This window comes from Dromaius novaehollandiae, chromosome W, assembly GCF_036370855.1.
Source record: "Dromaius novaehollandiae isolate bDroNov1 chromosome W, bDroNov1.hap1, whole genome shotgun sequence".
Taxonomy (NCBI): Eukaryota; Metazoa; Chordata; class Aves; order Casuariiformes; family Dromaiidae; genus Dromaius; species Dromaius novaehollandiae.
Window position 1 is genome coordinate 47,729,321 of NC_088130.1, and position 17,021 is coordinate 47,746,341.

The 17,021-nt window shown below is 36.1% G+C and overlaps 1 protein-coding gene across 2 annotated transcripts in view; it reads right to left on the bottom strand.

The window, feature by feature from the left end:
• The window catches only part of CWC27 (CWC27 spliceosome associated cyclophilin), a 112,021-nt gene that overhangs the window by 86,389 nt on the left and 8,611 nt on the right, over positions 1–17,021 (bottom strand). For both annotated transcript variants that reach the window (XM_064500501.1, XM_064500500.1), the window contains exons 8-10: positions 16,230–16,309; positions 13,541–13,574; positions 11,324–11,499 (exon numbers count right to left, since the gene is read on the bottom strand). In XM_064500501.1, coding sequence (XP_064356571.1) covers positions 11,324–11,499; positions 13,541–13,574; positions 16,230–16,309 — 290 coding nt within the window. The remainder of the gene's footprint in view (positions 1–11,323; positions 11,500–13,540; positions 13,575–16,229; positions 16,310–17,021) is intronic.

The window sequence follows — 17,021 nt, forward strand, 5'->3', positions numbered from 1 at the left end:
CTTCGAAGAACACATCAAAATAAATTTCTATATCAGGTTTTTTCACAAAGGTCACACTAACTCATTCCCAAAATTTTATGATACCTAGCCAAAAAATTGCCGCCAATTTTTGTCTGTCCTTTTTCTCAGTGCTGCGGTAGGGACTTTTCCGTTTTATATCAGGTAGCTCCAGCTTATCCACATCTGCTTACCACGACTGCAGCAATAAAGCACAACAGACGTTCTCTCAAGTAATCCAGACTTAAAGTATTTGGGATTCAAAAGAGCTCTACCCGCAAGGCCATAGGAGTCATATGTAAATTAGAATCAGTACAAAGCACTTTCAGGGTAAACTAGATATTATGCTGTCCAATAACATTCCATAGGCCTTTACCTGTCATATACATAGAATCTTGTACATTTCTGATATACTCTATAAATTCTCCAAAGACAGCGACCCACTTAAAGCATGTTGCAACTCCGAGTTCAGCTGAGTTTTGTGTATGTGTGGTGAGGAGTGTTGGAAAAAAGCCTCTACACTTACAAAGCACAAACAGGAAAATGTTGTGCGATCTTGTGGTTAATTTAACGTGTAGTAACTGCTTTGTGTACTCTCATGCTATAAAGCCAATTCATAAGTAATGGAATAATCAAATCCCTCCTTCCCAAACAGTTGCACCAAAACCTTCATTTCTTTATCTGGGCCAAGTCATGACCAGGTTCCCACAAAGTCTTCCGCTAGTGGAGGAACATTATCCTCATGTACAATGAAAATATATAGATAGGTGCCATCTGCATAATATAGAAATTATATCTCCTATGTCCTTGCCACATTTTCACAGCCAAGTTGACATACTTGAATTAGTACCGTCACAAGAATTCACGTGATGAACAAGCAGTTATCCTTCAAAGGAAAACTGTCACTAATTTAGCTAAAGTGTTCATAACCTACTGTATCTAAAGCAAATAACAAACCTAATGAAATTCAGCTTGGACATAGGTTGATCAAAATATAGAAAATAGGAAGACTGAAAATACTGCCATACTGCTTTATCTCCTCAGTAGTTCCTTGAAGTGGAAACTTCATCAATTTAAAGTCAAAAAAAACTTTGCATCACAACTGATTTTCTTAGCAGAAGCTTCATCCATATGTTTGATATACCTGACTCTTTCCATTAGAGATGTACTGCACCTCCAAAGAAATTTTCAAATGGCATTTCAAGCCAAGATTGAAAGAGAATATAAGAATCCTAATATATTAAAGTACCTAAGAACAAACAGTAAAACACTCAGAACACTTCTGTTTAGTTTCTTTAAAAGCCACTAAAGGTTAGGATTTAAAAGAAATATTCTGATATTCTGCATTAGCACAGGACTGGCACAAAAGATCTGCTGTTTATGTGTATAAATGAATTTCAGCATGATGTGAGCCTTTCCATTTTCCAGAAAAACTGGTTAAAATATTTATGGATTTTGAAATAGATGTTCTACTCTACTTGAGAAAGGGGTTGGGGGATGGAGAAGGGAAATTTCCCTGAATGTTTTGAAGAGTAAAGTAATTTCCTTATCCCATCCTTGCAGAGTTTATAGGTTCTCCTGCCAAGACAGTATTTTCAGACCTTTCTGTCAATATATTATTGGACAAGATCGCATAAAAGTAAGTAAGATTAGAGAAGATAAGAATGAACTTCTTTGATCTCTAATGACAACAATTTCAGTATAAAGAATCCTCCCTTAACACTTTTCAGTCTCTTCCAAGCCACAAGAGCTATAAGGTCGAAGACGTATAGGTGGCCCCTCAGTATCTAGCTTCCATTCTAGTGTTACATATTCCAATATTTTATGTATCAGACCACATTTTAATACATAACATATAGTACCCTAACAGATGGAGCTCTGGAGATGTTATCGATACACACTGGCTAAGTACCCAGCAAAATTTCCAATATGTTGTGCTGATTATATTACATCTAAAAATCAGAACTCGGAGGGCAATGGGAGGAAGGCTAGAGACTGCACAGTAGAAGTTTTATGTTCAGAGTAGTCTTGCAAGAGAACATACAATATATCTTAATGCTAGTAAGCATGGAACAGCAAATTAAAAGTATCCAGAAGCTGAGATTTTTTTTTGTCACAAAATACATTTTCTGTAAAAAAAAATACAGACCATAGATGTCTTAAGTAGTGTCCTGTTTTAAATATAGGCTACACAAAACACAATGAATTCAAATGTGAAGTGTTATAACTCTATAGCTGCCATTTTATAGCAATACATTACACAGAATACCTACCTAACCTAATAACTACTTCCATCGGGTATGTTAGGTAATCATTATTACCCAGTCTGTTTTCAAACCAAGACAGACAATGTATTTTGAATACATTCCTCTATACCTACCAAAGCAGAAACACGGGAGAAAAAAATCTACTTTCATGTCACTACTCACTTAGTAATTTTTCTATTACAGTAAGTGATTAAACAGATACTTTTGCATGAAATTAGAATTTTTAAATTTAATCTGTTAGATTGTTTAAAATACGTTCGGACACTTACTTTAAAAGGATGGAGAGTAAAACGGTGCATTTCAAGACAGTTAAAATGAAACAACAGAAACTGTACCAGTGCTGGTTTATAACCATGCAGGGCTCTTATTTTTAAAAGACTACCGATAGAAATGGAGTGCAATATCGCACACTGAATGTCTGTTTTGAAGTACAGAATGAATGATTTTGAATAAAATACAAATATTTACAATTAAACTTCCACTGTCAAATGAAATGCAGGTATCACTCTAACGCTTACTTGTATAAATATGTAGACATTTAAAAGTTCGAAGAAAATTAAATTCAAAATACCAGGCAGCATAATAACAGACTAAACAGATCTAAAAGTACTAAAGCATGCAAAAATACAAGTGCACGAGAAACACTGCAAGCGTCAAGGCAATTTCATGCAAAAGCCTTTTGTAGTAGTACAATAGTTCTAGAGATATATTTTAATCTGGTTTTGGTCTCATCTGGCACAATTTTCTTATTTAGATTATTTAACAGATGTTTTTCATTAGTGTAAAACCTGCCACTTTGTGGACTTCAGCATAAAAGACCTTTGTACCCAAAGTTAAGAAGGGTCATGATAAAAGGGCAACAGATTTGTCTGTAGGATAACCAGCTGCAGCTAAAGATATTAGTTTCACTATGTTCCCCCAAATGAAAACTAGTAAGTTTAAATACGCTCATCTCTACGTTTAAATGAAATAGATGTCAACTTCACTGGCAATCTCTCTCTCTGTCTCTCCTTGTACTGGATTAATTATACAAAAAGTGTACTTCTTGAATCAGGCTAGTGCAAAATAATCCAGTAATACTTTCCCACAGGAAAAAGCATACTTGTCAAACACAAAACATTTCAAAGGAGCGTGTCAGTTCTGACATAATGCTATCAGATAGTTTCTTAGTAGAATTCAACATGATTTCCTGCCTCGTTGTTAACTTGGCTAATTCCACACTCAATCCAAATGACCTCTCCTGATTATATGAAATCAGTGAAACTGGCTTCCCAGTCCTTTCAGTTAAGAAAGTCAAATAGCATTGTGGTCTGAAAAGCCAAATAGCCAGGTACCTGTAGGGTGAGGCAATGTTACTGTATAGTCAAAAATGTTTAACAAATTAATGCTGTATACACAAATGTTGTGTACAGCAAGATATGAAAATAACAATCCTAAAATCTGTAGTGTTATGTAATATTTTCACTCTCTCTCATTTCCATTACATTAAATACTGATATTTGGCAAGCTATGACAAACCACAAGTTGTAAACTCTACCTATTTTGGATTACTGTTTGAACACCACAGACTTACGGCACAGTGCAAAAATATTACTCTGTCACTATGAAATTTTTGATTTCACAATGTTTTATGCATGCATCAATGGGACACCACTGACATTACACGCTGCTAGAAATAGTCTTATCAAGAGACTGATGAAGCATTCCTCAAGCCACTGATAAACTAAAGGGGATGTGAAACAATATATGATAGCAAACAAGCATATTTAAAACCAACAGCATGGACAACCTACGCCTAAGAATTTTCAGAACTGACTGAGATGCTTATTTGCCTAGTTTTCAGAGGGTGCTTGTTTCTTCCTAAATAAGTACCGAGAGAAATGGAAGTGGTTAATACTACACCAATGTTCTAAAAGGATATATATTCTGATCCTGCTGATAACTTAGAGGTTAACTAGCCTGAGATTAATTCCAGACAAAACTATAGAAAAATGACATCAAATAAACTGATAAAGGAGAGGAAAATTTAATGTAAATGACTTCATTACCCTTTATCTTTCTGCAAGTGGAAGTACGACTCATAAATAACTCTATAGCTATGGCATTTAGGAGGCGGTCTAACTGGAATGTTTTCAGGTACCACAATAAAAAGTCAACAATAGAAAACAGGCCAAAAGAACATCTTCATTAAGTAAGAATTAGGTAACAGAGTTATTGATCAAAACACCTGTCAGTGAGATACTAACCACGGACTGGAAATATATCTATTCACTCCAGGGAACTCAGCACTAGACCCACTACTAGTGAATGACACAAAAAAAGTTGTAGCTCTCTGTATATAGCACTAGTAACACTAATAAGAGGCTACTGATCAAAGCCCTTTAAAGAATGTTGAAAAAATGGAACAAAAAACTTGAAAAAAAGTCTTACTGTGAAAGACTGAAAGACCTCAATAGATATAGCTTACCAAAAAGACAGAAAGGACTCAATTAGAATTCAAGCAGTTGATATAACAGAAAACAGGATACGATAGTGAACTTCAGAGAAAGGCAGAAGAGAAATATTCATTGGCTGGAACCGAGACAAATTAAAATTAAAAACTAGATGGGAAGGTGTTGGGATAAGTACCAAGGTATCTAAATCTAAACATGAGAACAAATTAAACTCTGCAGTCAAATACAGACCAAACTGTACTCTCTTGATATCTACAAATTCTGTCTAAATGCCTTTCCTGAACAATACACTGTAGTGAAACAGTGCGCTCAATACAGGGGTAACTGGGGGTAACTTAATGGCATGAGATATGTAATGAGTAATGAGTATGAGGCATGGGTAATTTATCTAATGGTCCCATTTGGCTTAAAACACTATTAACAGAATCTCTGAATTTATTATACAAAATATTAGCAGTTCTTTAAGAATAGCAAAGTTAGTTATTATTCAAGAACTCCAAAGCCACTGTTATTAGTGTACAATTTACATTTGCTGACACCAAACCGAACAGCAAGGAGACATACTGTATTGCTGGACAATGCCTGATCAGTTATTTCTGGTTTAAGAAAATGCTAGGAGTACTAGAAATGTAGTTAATAAACATTATTGCACAGAAAAAGTATCACAATTCTATATAGAAACAGACACATTTCCCATTCCAAAGTGAGTAAGTACCTGTAAGTATATAGCATTCACAACACACACTACCAACTACTTATAAACACACAAACAGCATTCACAAGAAAGTATAAAAGTATTTTCATGAACGCAGCAGCATGAGACTCTGGATTGTATTTAATATACAGAAGCATAAATAAAATAGCAAAATACCTGTACAGGTGTCTTAAAATTGGAAAAATACAAAAACAAAAAAACCTCCACACAATTAAAGAGCTTCTAGAGTTGTTACTCCAGCCCCCAGCAAAGTCCAGTGGAAAACAAATAAATAAATTAGATGACATCAGCATTCAGATTGCAAGGAACCTCAGAATATCATCTGTTCTAGCCTCATGCTCAAAGCACATGACATCCACTGTTCTCCCCTCATCTACAGATACAGTCATTATATAAAGCAATCAGGTTGGTCAAGCATGATTTACCTTTGCTAAATCCATGCTGACGCGTTCCAATCAACATTTTCTCCCTTCATGTGCCAGGATTGGCTTCCAAGTGCCACTCCAAGATCTCCTCCACAAGCTTCCCAAGGACCAAAGCAAGGCTGACTGGATTACCTTCTTGCCTTTTCTGAAGATGGGTGCAGCACCTGCAACATCCTCCCACCACAGAGGAATTCCGCAACATTTCAAAGATGACAGACAGCAGCAATGACATCAGCCAGCTCTCTCAGCACCCTCAGATGCATCCCATCTGGTCCCATAGATCTGAACGGGTCAAGATTTCTCACATAATTCCTGACTCAGTCCTCTTCCACTACTACTAATTCCTCTCTTCTTCGAACCATGCCTCTAGGCACAAAAGCCTAGGAGACGTCATTCAGCAGCAGGCCCATATTTTTCTGTGCTTATTCTTTTACTGTTCATGTAGTGGCAGAAGTTCTTCCAGTTGCCTTTGACTTACCTTGCCAATTCCAACTCTAGCTGAGCTTTGGCTTTCCTAACACCCTCTCTGCATGTCCTGACATTTCCATATACCTCCTTTATAGTTTGTCCTCACTTCCGTGTCCTCTACGGACATCAGTCATGAGTTCCTTGTTTAGCTAAGCCAGTCTCTTGACACTTCAACTCCCCCTCCCCACCCCCAGCTGAGTACTGGAAAGGACCATTCTTCTATTTGGAGGAGACTGCCCTTAAAGACCTGCCAGGATACCACCTACCAGTTCCTCAAATAAGACAAAGTCTATTCTCTTGATATTCAAGGTCTGTACTCCGCTACTTGCCTTCCTCACTTTGCACAGGAACCACAGATGATAGCAACACAGAGATAAAGGATTACTACTGTCCTCCTTAATCCATTACTAATCTTTTTTGTTTTGTTTTGTTTTTTTTAAAAGCAAACCACTGTTAAAATACAGGCATCTGAAATTTGGTAGAATAGCCTGCTGGAAGCCCAAATTAGAGAAGTGAATTTCTGAAGGTATATCTATCAGTAAATATGTTTTCTGAAGGATAGTATTTAATAAATATACTTTAATCAAAGGACTACATTAGATCACAGATATTTAGGGAAAAAAAAACAATGGGAAATACAAACTCATAGTTGAATTTAAGTAATGTTAACTACTCAAAAAGTCAGCATTTCTTCCTCAGCAGTTCAGCTACTCTAGCCACTTACTTCGTATCTCCATTCAATAGCATATCCATCATAGGGAGGCAACTAAAATTGTTGATGTACAGTAAAAAAATATTAAACATCCCAAAATACTATCTGTATATAGGTGTGACATTTAGAAATTATCCATAAATAACTTCAGTACTTACATAAACGTAGTCATCTCAAGGTAACAAAATATGCTATAACTACTTAGCACTGGAGAAAAACTAAATCTTGTAACTCTAAAGTAAAGAACTTGGGTCAGGCACCAAAGCAAACAATCCTACTTGCTCTAAAATCATTGAGATCTTTAATGATAAGAACAGGTAGGAAAAATAATTCTAATCCTATTTAATATTCTCTTCAAAAAGGTGCCCAGATACATATAGAAATCTTCAGACCCTTCTAGCCAAGACAGTTTAATTTCTTACAGTTCAGCTAACAATTTTTTTGAAGTTTGGAATGTCTAGAAATATTTCTACCTATTTCTATCCGGTTTTATCATTAATCAATGCATTTATGCAGTAATTTCCTTATTTGTACTCTATTTGCACACTGCATGTCTTGGCTACAAGGGGCAGTGAAAATTAAAAAATGCTAGTAGCTACAAATGTGCAGCACCTGAGTGCCACCTACAGGATGAAAACAAATGTAAAAGGAATATTTTTTAATTACTAGGCTAGAAGATTGTTCACTTTGAAGAATTTGGCAGATCACTCCAGCCACTGACATTTTACAAAGTGGATGTAATGCTGATGAATTTGATTCCTATTACAATGATGGCAAATACTTCCTTTATCTGCATGTATTTTTTCATTTAACCATCTGTTCTATACTTTCAAGTTTAGGTTTAACCTTTCTAAAAGCAACAGACCTGTGGAATTTCTCTAACAACTTGCCAGAATAACTGGGAAATTCTTTTTCCTGAGGTTTCCTATCTAATACGAAATTGGAAAGCCTCTCAAATTATTTTTTAAAAACATACACAAAAGGTTCAAATACATACTGAAATCACTAAAACTAACTTACTTCATCATTCTGAGCCTCCAAGTATGATTGCATATAGAAGTGGTGGTGCCTGGGATCTCAGTACCATGAATTTGAGAAGGTGTCTATTGTTTCCATACTGTTTCTCTGAAACAGATGTGCAAACTTGACTTCACAAATGGATTTTGTATTAAAAGAAACAAGATACAAATGAATACAGATTTGTTGAAAAAGTTATCCTTGTTAAAAGACATTACTCTAAAAAATATTATTAAAAGTTCAATTATTCTATTTGCAGATTTAAATTTCTGATGAGATGAACAATTTTGATAGATATCAGATGTTCCTTGGCCCTCTGACACGTTACTCAACATTCCCCTTCAAGCTATGCCTAGTGGATCCAACTTTTTGTTTGGTATTCACACCTCCTACACCTATGTCTGCTCTGATCAACACCACTTGGACTACAGTGGGTGGTAAAGTCCCATGAGAACATTATCAATCATCTCCAGTGCACTTACAAAACAGCTCAGTATTTCAGATAATGAAATGGTCTGCAAATAACAGGCTGCTTATCTTACTTCATCTCATCAGACCTCAAAGTTAATACCTACTCAGATCAAACAATGCTATGCCTTTGATTTTCATGTCGGAGGATGCCAGACTATCATTTGGAAAGTAACAGATTCTAGAAGTTGATGTTACTTGTGATACTAAGTGGTGGCTCCCAGGGCTATGGCTCCCAACTGTATAACTGGATCTAATAAATAAAGCCCTCTTCTGAGATAAGATAGCCCATAACGCTACTGCTATTGCCCTGTAAGACTGGAATAACCACAAACACACAACACCCACCTTCTGGATGAACAGCCAACAGCTTATGGAACACCTACACAAACGTTCCTGAAAATGTGAAAAACACCATGCAAGCTTGGACATAGAATACCTCATGTATTCCAAAGCATATGCTCAGATTTGTGTCTCCTTCATGCCACAGACTTGCTGTTACACCTTAGGCAAGTTTGGTTCTGGTAGCCATCCCTGAAGAACCCAATGGACAGTTAAAGATTGCTGGGCAGACTGTTGGACAGAGGGATAGTAAGTATATACAGAGTCAAATGTCCTATTTTAAAGATTTTGTTTGGCTTCCCTATACTTCAGGATACTGTTTCAGAAAAACTTTCCTTGCAGAATTTTTTTTAATTTCTATGTTCTTCCCCTTCACAATCTGATATAGCTATCTAACACCAATCTTTGTCCAAAGCCCACCATACAAGAACCTAACCTAGATCATTCCTAATTGTTCACAAATTTGAAAGACTGACACACTTTTATTCAGACTTGCGTCCATGATCAAGGACAGCATGTTGACCCTAAGAAGGTTATATTTTTTTCCACATAGGAGAGTATTATAAATAACATCAAAAAACATTATATAGGTGCAGGATTAATCTATCACTGAAGACAGAGTATTGAAAAACAGGAACTGCTTCTTCCCGCAGTTAGAAAACTGCTTCAGTGCAATGTTCCGGCAAGATCTGAGACAGAAAACTACCTGATGTATCCTTGCCCCACACACTGACATATGATCATTTTTACTGACACAAGATAAATATTCATGCAGTTTATCACTGGGATTTTCCATGGATCTCAACCCTAGGACTAATAATCAGCTTTTGAGATCTAAGTTACCCATCATCCTCCTTGATTTCAGTTTACTTTGCTGCGGACAGCTGGTCCACAACAGAGATGGCACAGCCACCAACTTCCAAAGCAGCCACACAGCACAATATCAAAGATGGCAGAAAGGAGAATCAGCGGACAGATTTTAAAGGATGTTTTGCATATGTCCTCTGAAACAACACCTGGTTATATCTAGCACAGCCATCAAGACAAATGTGATTCAAATTATGAGGAGATCAAATATCTTCCCTCTGATAAACATGTTTTACTCACCAGATGTCTCCAGGCCCTTCAAATCCACAAAAAAGCAGGACCTTTAAATGTCATATAGTGCAACTCAGGTGCATTTACAGGGAAAAAAAGAACGAGCAACAGAAAGCCAATGCTCAGGAAATCAAGTCTTATGTACATAACACTACAATTCTAGGAAGAGATGAGATTTACGTATGGGCCAAACAGTAATGGATTACCATTAATTCACAGATCTGACTACACATATCTTGTTGACTCCATACAACTTGCCACAGCAGAAAAGTTAGTTGCTTTTAACTAAAAGTGAAATCATATGACAGATAAAATGAATGCTCATTTAAACTACAGATTTTGTTTACTGTATCTTTTTATGCTGAATGTTTGATGTCAAGTGTTCTTGCTCATTTATTTCCAGCTATTTAAATATACTGTGTCTCCTCTTCTCCTCTTGTGAACACAAAATTACAAGGAGCTTTGAAATCAGCACTGTCATCTGGACCAGGAAAAGAACTGCCTGGAACCTACTCAGATTTGCTCTAAATACAAAACTGCTGTACTCTCCCTGGTGTGCTTTTCAGGTTCGAGTCAGTACTGGAGAAGTTGCAGAAAAGGACACTGAATTTCCTGCTTAAATCCCATAAGTATTTTACTTGCTGGAGCTGCTCACACTTAAAGTGGTTAATAAAAGTTCTGTTCTTGGCAGTGTTCTCACGGGGGCTTTCACTGTTCCAAAGAAAGGTTAGACAGCCAGCAATACTTAGGGTTGTATACTAATATTAAAAGATTATCCAAAATAATGCAAATGTTCCTACTTCTCTAAAAGCACTGCCTGCTTTTAAACACAGGCAACACAGGATTAACCAATATTATCTGACAATGAATGCTCAAAACTTGTAATGATGTTGCTTTTAAAATAGTATCAAATTCTTAAAAAACATCAAATCAATATTCATCAAGTTGCAAATATCAGGGTACTCTGTTCCTTTTCTCTTAATAATCCAATCTGTCTTACAATTGAGATAATGGTTGACTGTCTGCCACAACTGACAACAGTCCCTTCTTCAATATGATATAGTTATTATTACTTTTACTAGGTATAAAGCCATAAAAAATGAATAACCTGAAAGGGGTGCAAGTCAGATATGCGTATTTCTGGTGACTGTAAAATAACAGTTGATTTTGAGTTATGCCTTCTCTTTTCTAATCAACAGTTTGAATTTGTATTTTATCTCAAAGCATATAACACCATCACAACAAATGTATCTTCAGATGTCTTAGTCCAAAGCCTTTGCTTCACAGATATTGATACAGAGATATTTTTAATGGAAATTTTGAAATCTCTCTTTAAAGCATTTAAAGAAAAAGATACTTACCTACGACTAGTTGTTTTCTTTTCTGCCTTAGTTTCCTCCTCTTGAAGTGGCAATTTAGCAGTTTCATTTGTATCAATTTTCAACTTTTTTGCAATGCGTTCTTTCATTTGAAATCTCTCATTGCTAGTGACTTCACCTTCTACACTATCAGTATCTTCATTATGTTCCTCTTCCTCCTTCATTGATTTAAAATCAGAAAATTGCTGGTTTAGTTTTTTTTTTTTTTTTGAGTACAGAATTTTGAATGTGGAAACTTTTTCTTACAAAGATTATCTTTCAAAAAAAATGTTAAATTCTTTTTTAATTGCATGAAAACAAATCTTTCTAACTAATATCTCCTTATTTGCCTCAGAAGAACACACAAATTAGAAACACAGCAATAATTTTTTCATACACAAATTACATCTTTTTTGTATCACTTAGACAACTTCATAAGAAACCCTCCTAGGTCTAAAGAAGACCACATAACAATGTTGTACCTATCCGATCATTGTTTCTGGATCCTATATTTGATCAAGGCAATACATAAAACACTTCCTTAATTTTCCATTAAAAAAAAAAGTCCTCACTACAAATATCCTACTATGAGGTTATTATACAATCATGACAGGATGGAAGAGGTTTCTCTCTCAGTCTCTGGGAAGGAATTTACAAATGCCACATTGATCAAAAGAGGTTGTGAAAACCTGTAAAAATCAATCATCCCTGCTTGCTACAGAGGTACTATGTTTCCCAGCCTGACAGAGGAAGGCAAAAGGGGATAAACCACCTCAGTTCAAAGATGATTGGGAGGGAGAAATAAATTATTCCTCTCAACAACAAAACAGCAACCTGAGTGGACCAAGGGATCTAAGTTTGACTCCTGCACATCAAAGCTTCCCTGAAGAAGGATGTCTGCATGAATCTTCACAGAAAGATGCCCACTCAGACAAAAATCAGATTGCCAGCTCTTTATATTTATTTTGGAGTGGTGCTAATTAGCCGAAGAGACAGCATACGATGCTAAGTGATGGCAATTTTAACCACATGCAGAGATGTGACAGTCTCAGAAATGGTATTCAAGAGGACTGTACAAAACTCCAGGAGATAGCCAGGATGTCAACACTTGGAAAGCAACACTCTAAAGAGAATACACACATTTTGGGTGTGACTTGGAGGTGGGAGGAGGATCATGATGTCCATGTCCACATATACGAAAAAAAAATACAAGAAAAAAAAAGCAGCAAGAAGCATAATTTGGGAAGGGAGGAAAAAAAAACCCCACAAGAATTGGATTTTTAGATATTGACTTTGAGTCACCGTTTAGCAATCTTCAGAGTATCAGGCTTAGATATTAATTTAGACAACAGAGGGCTATTTGAATATCTGAAAAATTACTAGTTAAATGTCATTCTCAGAAAGTCTCAGAACCCTTCCAACACATAAATACTCCTGTACAGCAAGAAGTACAATGGAGAAGAGTACCAGAACCTAAACTCATACTACGTTTTGTGGCTGGAAACACAACACACAGAAAACAGGCTGGAAACTGACAGTTTTCTTTTCATTTATGCAAGGCAATGGGATAGGTTGGGTCTTTCCTCTGTTTCCACAGGGCATGGTAGGTGCAGTACATATGCATGGTAGGTGCAGTACCTATGCATGGTAGGTAGATAAGGAAGACAGAATCCTTTTCAGCATTCGATTTGGGGAATGGGGGTTGTATTCCCAGTCAAAAAAAATACATCCCTGTCCTCTCAACAACAACTCAAAGGGCTATCCCCCAAGACCTATGGCTTGAGGCAAATACATACTTCAGCTGGCAATTTTATTCTGCGCAATATATGACAACCTCTTTGTAACTAAAATAGTCTCCATGTTTGGTTGTTTGTCCATTGTATTACTGCTTGCTTATCCAAATTTCCTGTTTGCCAGAGATGACATTCTCCCTCAATACTATTTTTAGTGAGAGGTACTTACTGAAATTTTGTTTTCTTGGAAAAATCTTTCCAACAGGATTTTCACTCCTACAAAAATTTCCCCTCAAAAACTGGAGTTTCATTAACAGGGTTTTCTTTAGTACAGATTTTTTTTTCCTTAAACATGGAACATGTTTTCATAAACATTTTTTTTGTCATGGAAGCAGGGTTTAGAAAAGTGGTATTTGTTTCCCCTAAGAATATTTAATTCACACACAACAAAAAATAAAGATTTATTTATTTAAAAAATGTTACTGACCTCACTTGAACCCCTTTCTTCACCTGTTGCTTCACTAGAAGAAGAAAAATAATCATTACTACTTTGAAGTACTAGAGGAAGATTAGAATAGTATTTAAAATAAACAAAAACACACCAAAAAGCAGTACTTGAATTAAAAATTCTGTTCGGTTACCTACTTGAAATTTCAGTCAACGCAGTCATTTATACCATGCTCACCTTCATCCTAACAGCATTAGTTAGTAATATTCTCTATCATTTCTAAATAGAAGTGTTTAAAAATCACAGGATAAAACAATAGGAAAACTCTATGCTGTCACACAGTAGATAAATTCTATTATTAAGCATATCTTGAGCTATCCAGACAAAACAGTGTCTCTGATAAGATAGAGAATTATTACTATTTTTCTTTTTAACTTTAAACCAAATATCTTGATTCAAGAAAGTATGACTAGGCACATAGATAAAAGACTATAGGGTAGTTGTGGAAATCAATCTGCATGAAAATGTAGACAATCAAGTACTATGACACTGTATACGTGCAGTATCTTACAAGAATAAGTACCAAAAAAATAAACAACAGTAAGATAATTGCGTCAGACAGAATACACAAGTGAGCATGCCATCATGTTTTTGACTACCATTTACATTGGACTGAAGTAAAACAAAACAACCCCCTCAAACAAACTTAACTCACTCTGCTAGGACAGATGTTTTTGATCTCATATTCAAGCAATCCCTAGCATTTCACTGTAAACATTCTGCATTTAGGGAAGCCTTTTTTATATACATGCGCTGTCCTGGTAACTAGGCTTACCATCAACATTTTCATTTGTTACACACCTACAGTTTAGCGTACTAGAAAGGAATCTATTTGAAGATAATATACTAATGCTAACCTATCTACTGTTAACTGTCACAAACTAATAATAAAGACCCTTGAGGATTTTTCTGTCACCAAAAAAAAAAAAAAAAAAATTAAAAAATTAAAAGTTATAGTAGAGAAACAAAGAAAGAAACATTGAAGGAGTCCCAGAAGTCAAAGCTCTGAGGTGCACTCCAACCCATCAATAAATAGCCAAGGTCACCAAAGAAACAATAAATTTATTGGAACCAATAATGGCATTAATTTCTTTTACAAAAATGAATCCAGAAAACTGTCCATGGAAGTAGTTGTTTCTTAGTAGAAGATTATAATAACAAAATTCTTCAAAAAGTATCAAAAAAAAAGATTGGGAGGTATCAGGTTTATAATTCTGATGCCTGTGCTGAGCAAATGAGTAGATGCCATAATAAAATGTAAAATAAATAGATGCCTGGAAATAATGATATAACTGGGATTTCTAACATGGCTTCTGTAAAGTGAACTGCCTTTCCAGCTTCTAGGAGTTTTCTGAAGGGGCTAAATGTGGGTGATCAGCTTGATGTATTATAATTGGACCCGCACAGAATGTTTAGCCAAAAATTTTCAAGGAAACTAAGCATCCCTTGGGTGATGGGAATGATTAAAAAAAAAAGTTAGGGGCAAACGATGAGCTCTTGCAATGGAGGGAGATCACTAGTGGTGCTCCACAGGAGTCTGTGCTGTGCCTTGGGCTGTTCAAACTCATTAACAAAGTGGGCAAGCAGCAAGGTCACTGAGTTTCTTGATAATACGAAGCTACTCAGGATAGTAAGAACAAGAGAAGACTGAACAGTTGCAGAAAGACCTGAGTGATGAGTCAGCAAAATGGCAGGTGAAATTTAAAGTAGATAAAAGTAAAATCATGCACGTGTGAAAAAAGGATCCCACATACAGAACAAAGAGCTCTGAACTGACCATCACCAATCATGAATAGATCCTTGGAGCTGATATGATACTTTCTACACAACTCTCTCAGCTTAATACTCAACAGTGATTAAAAAAAGCAAATTAGAAGTTAAGATTTGTTAAGGAGGTTAAGATTTATTAAGGAGAAATGAGAACAAAACAGACCATGTTTACTCAAGTGCATAAATCTATGATTCACCCGCACCTTTAACATATTGTGTAGATCTCAAAAAAGGTATTTTAGAACAGAAAAGGGTTCACAGAAGAGCAACAATAATAACCAAAGGTACAGAACAACTTCTGTATGAGGTAAAGTTGAGCAGTCTTTAGCAGGTCAGGCTGGAAAAGAATGGCTTAAGAAGGGATAATGGCAGAGAGAGATGGACGGGGACGGACTGCTCACTGTCTCTTCCAACAGAAGAATTAGAGATTATCAGAGGCTAGCAACAGCCAGCTTCAGAGCAAAAAAGGGAGGTACTTCTTCCTGCAACCGGCAGTAAACCCATGGAACTTCTTACAAAAGGATGCTGTAAATGCAAAAAGCATTACATGGGTTCAAGAGCAGACTGAGTAAGTACTTTGAAGAGAGACCTATTAAGGATTATTAAACAGATGAACCACGTACATCAAGCTGACAGTCCCCTTAGCTGAAAGCAGCTGGAGGCTGGGAGACTAGTCAGGGAAACATCATGTTTTCCCTGCTCTTATTCCTTCTTAGGCATCCACTAATGGCCACCATCTGTGACAGCATAATGGTTTAGAGGGACATTCGGTCTGACCTAGCATTGTCGTTCTTACTTTCTTAGAGAGTTACTGACAAACAATGAGTACACATGATGCTAACCAGGTCTAACATTCTGAAAGTAAATCTGTTTTGGAAATTGGAAATTGTGTATTAACCTTTTGACAGCAGGAACTGAGCTTAGGTGGGGGTCATCCTTCAGTAGGTCATGACTACTTTTACTTTTTCCCTTCATGCTCTGTTTAAAAAAAAAAAGAGAAAAAGGTGTTATAAATATCAGTATTTTAGAGAGTGGATGGTGAAAAGAGGTAATGGTAAGAAAAAGATCATTTCTTTCTTGCTATTTTCAGCCTAATCATTGAGCATAAACACGTCTAATAGCAGAAGAACAGAGAAAGCATCTTTTTTTCATGTCACTGGTTCCAGAAAGAGGAGCATCAAGCTGATTCCACGGATTTACATCTCTTTCAGCAATAACAATGCAGTTAGTTCTAAGATGGGGGGAAGGAAATTGGCCTATTACCACAGTTATTACACATCATAAAGATACCAGATACAGTACATATCTACCTGAGTGAATGAAAAGGTAAGACCTGACTTTCCAATGATGGCATACAGCAACTCAGAATTAACACGTACAAAAGTAGTACTTATCACTAGATCGGACATACTGTAGAGGCCTCAGAAAAAAAAAAAATAATAACCTGCAATACATCTTGCAGAAATCATCTACAGAGGCAAGAAATCAAATCAATCTAGTAACACACCAGATCATCAGGTATAAAGACACCAGTAAGAAAACATTTCCTGTGCTAATCCAAGAAGTACATTGAAATGTTATTACCTCTGTTATGGAAATACTCTGTATTGTGACTCAAAGGTCTCCATTTCAGCTGCAGCTTATATTCCCTTAATAATAATTCTGCAGATAATAAAATCACACTCAGACT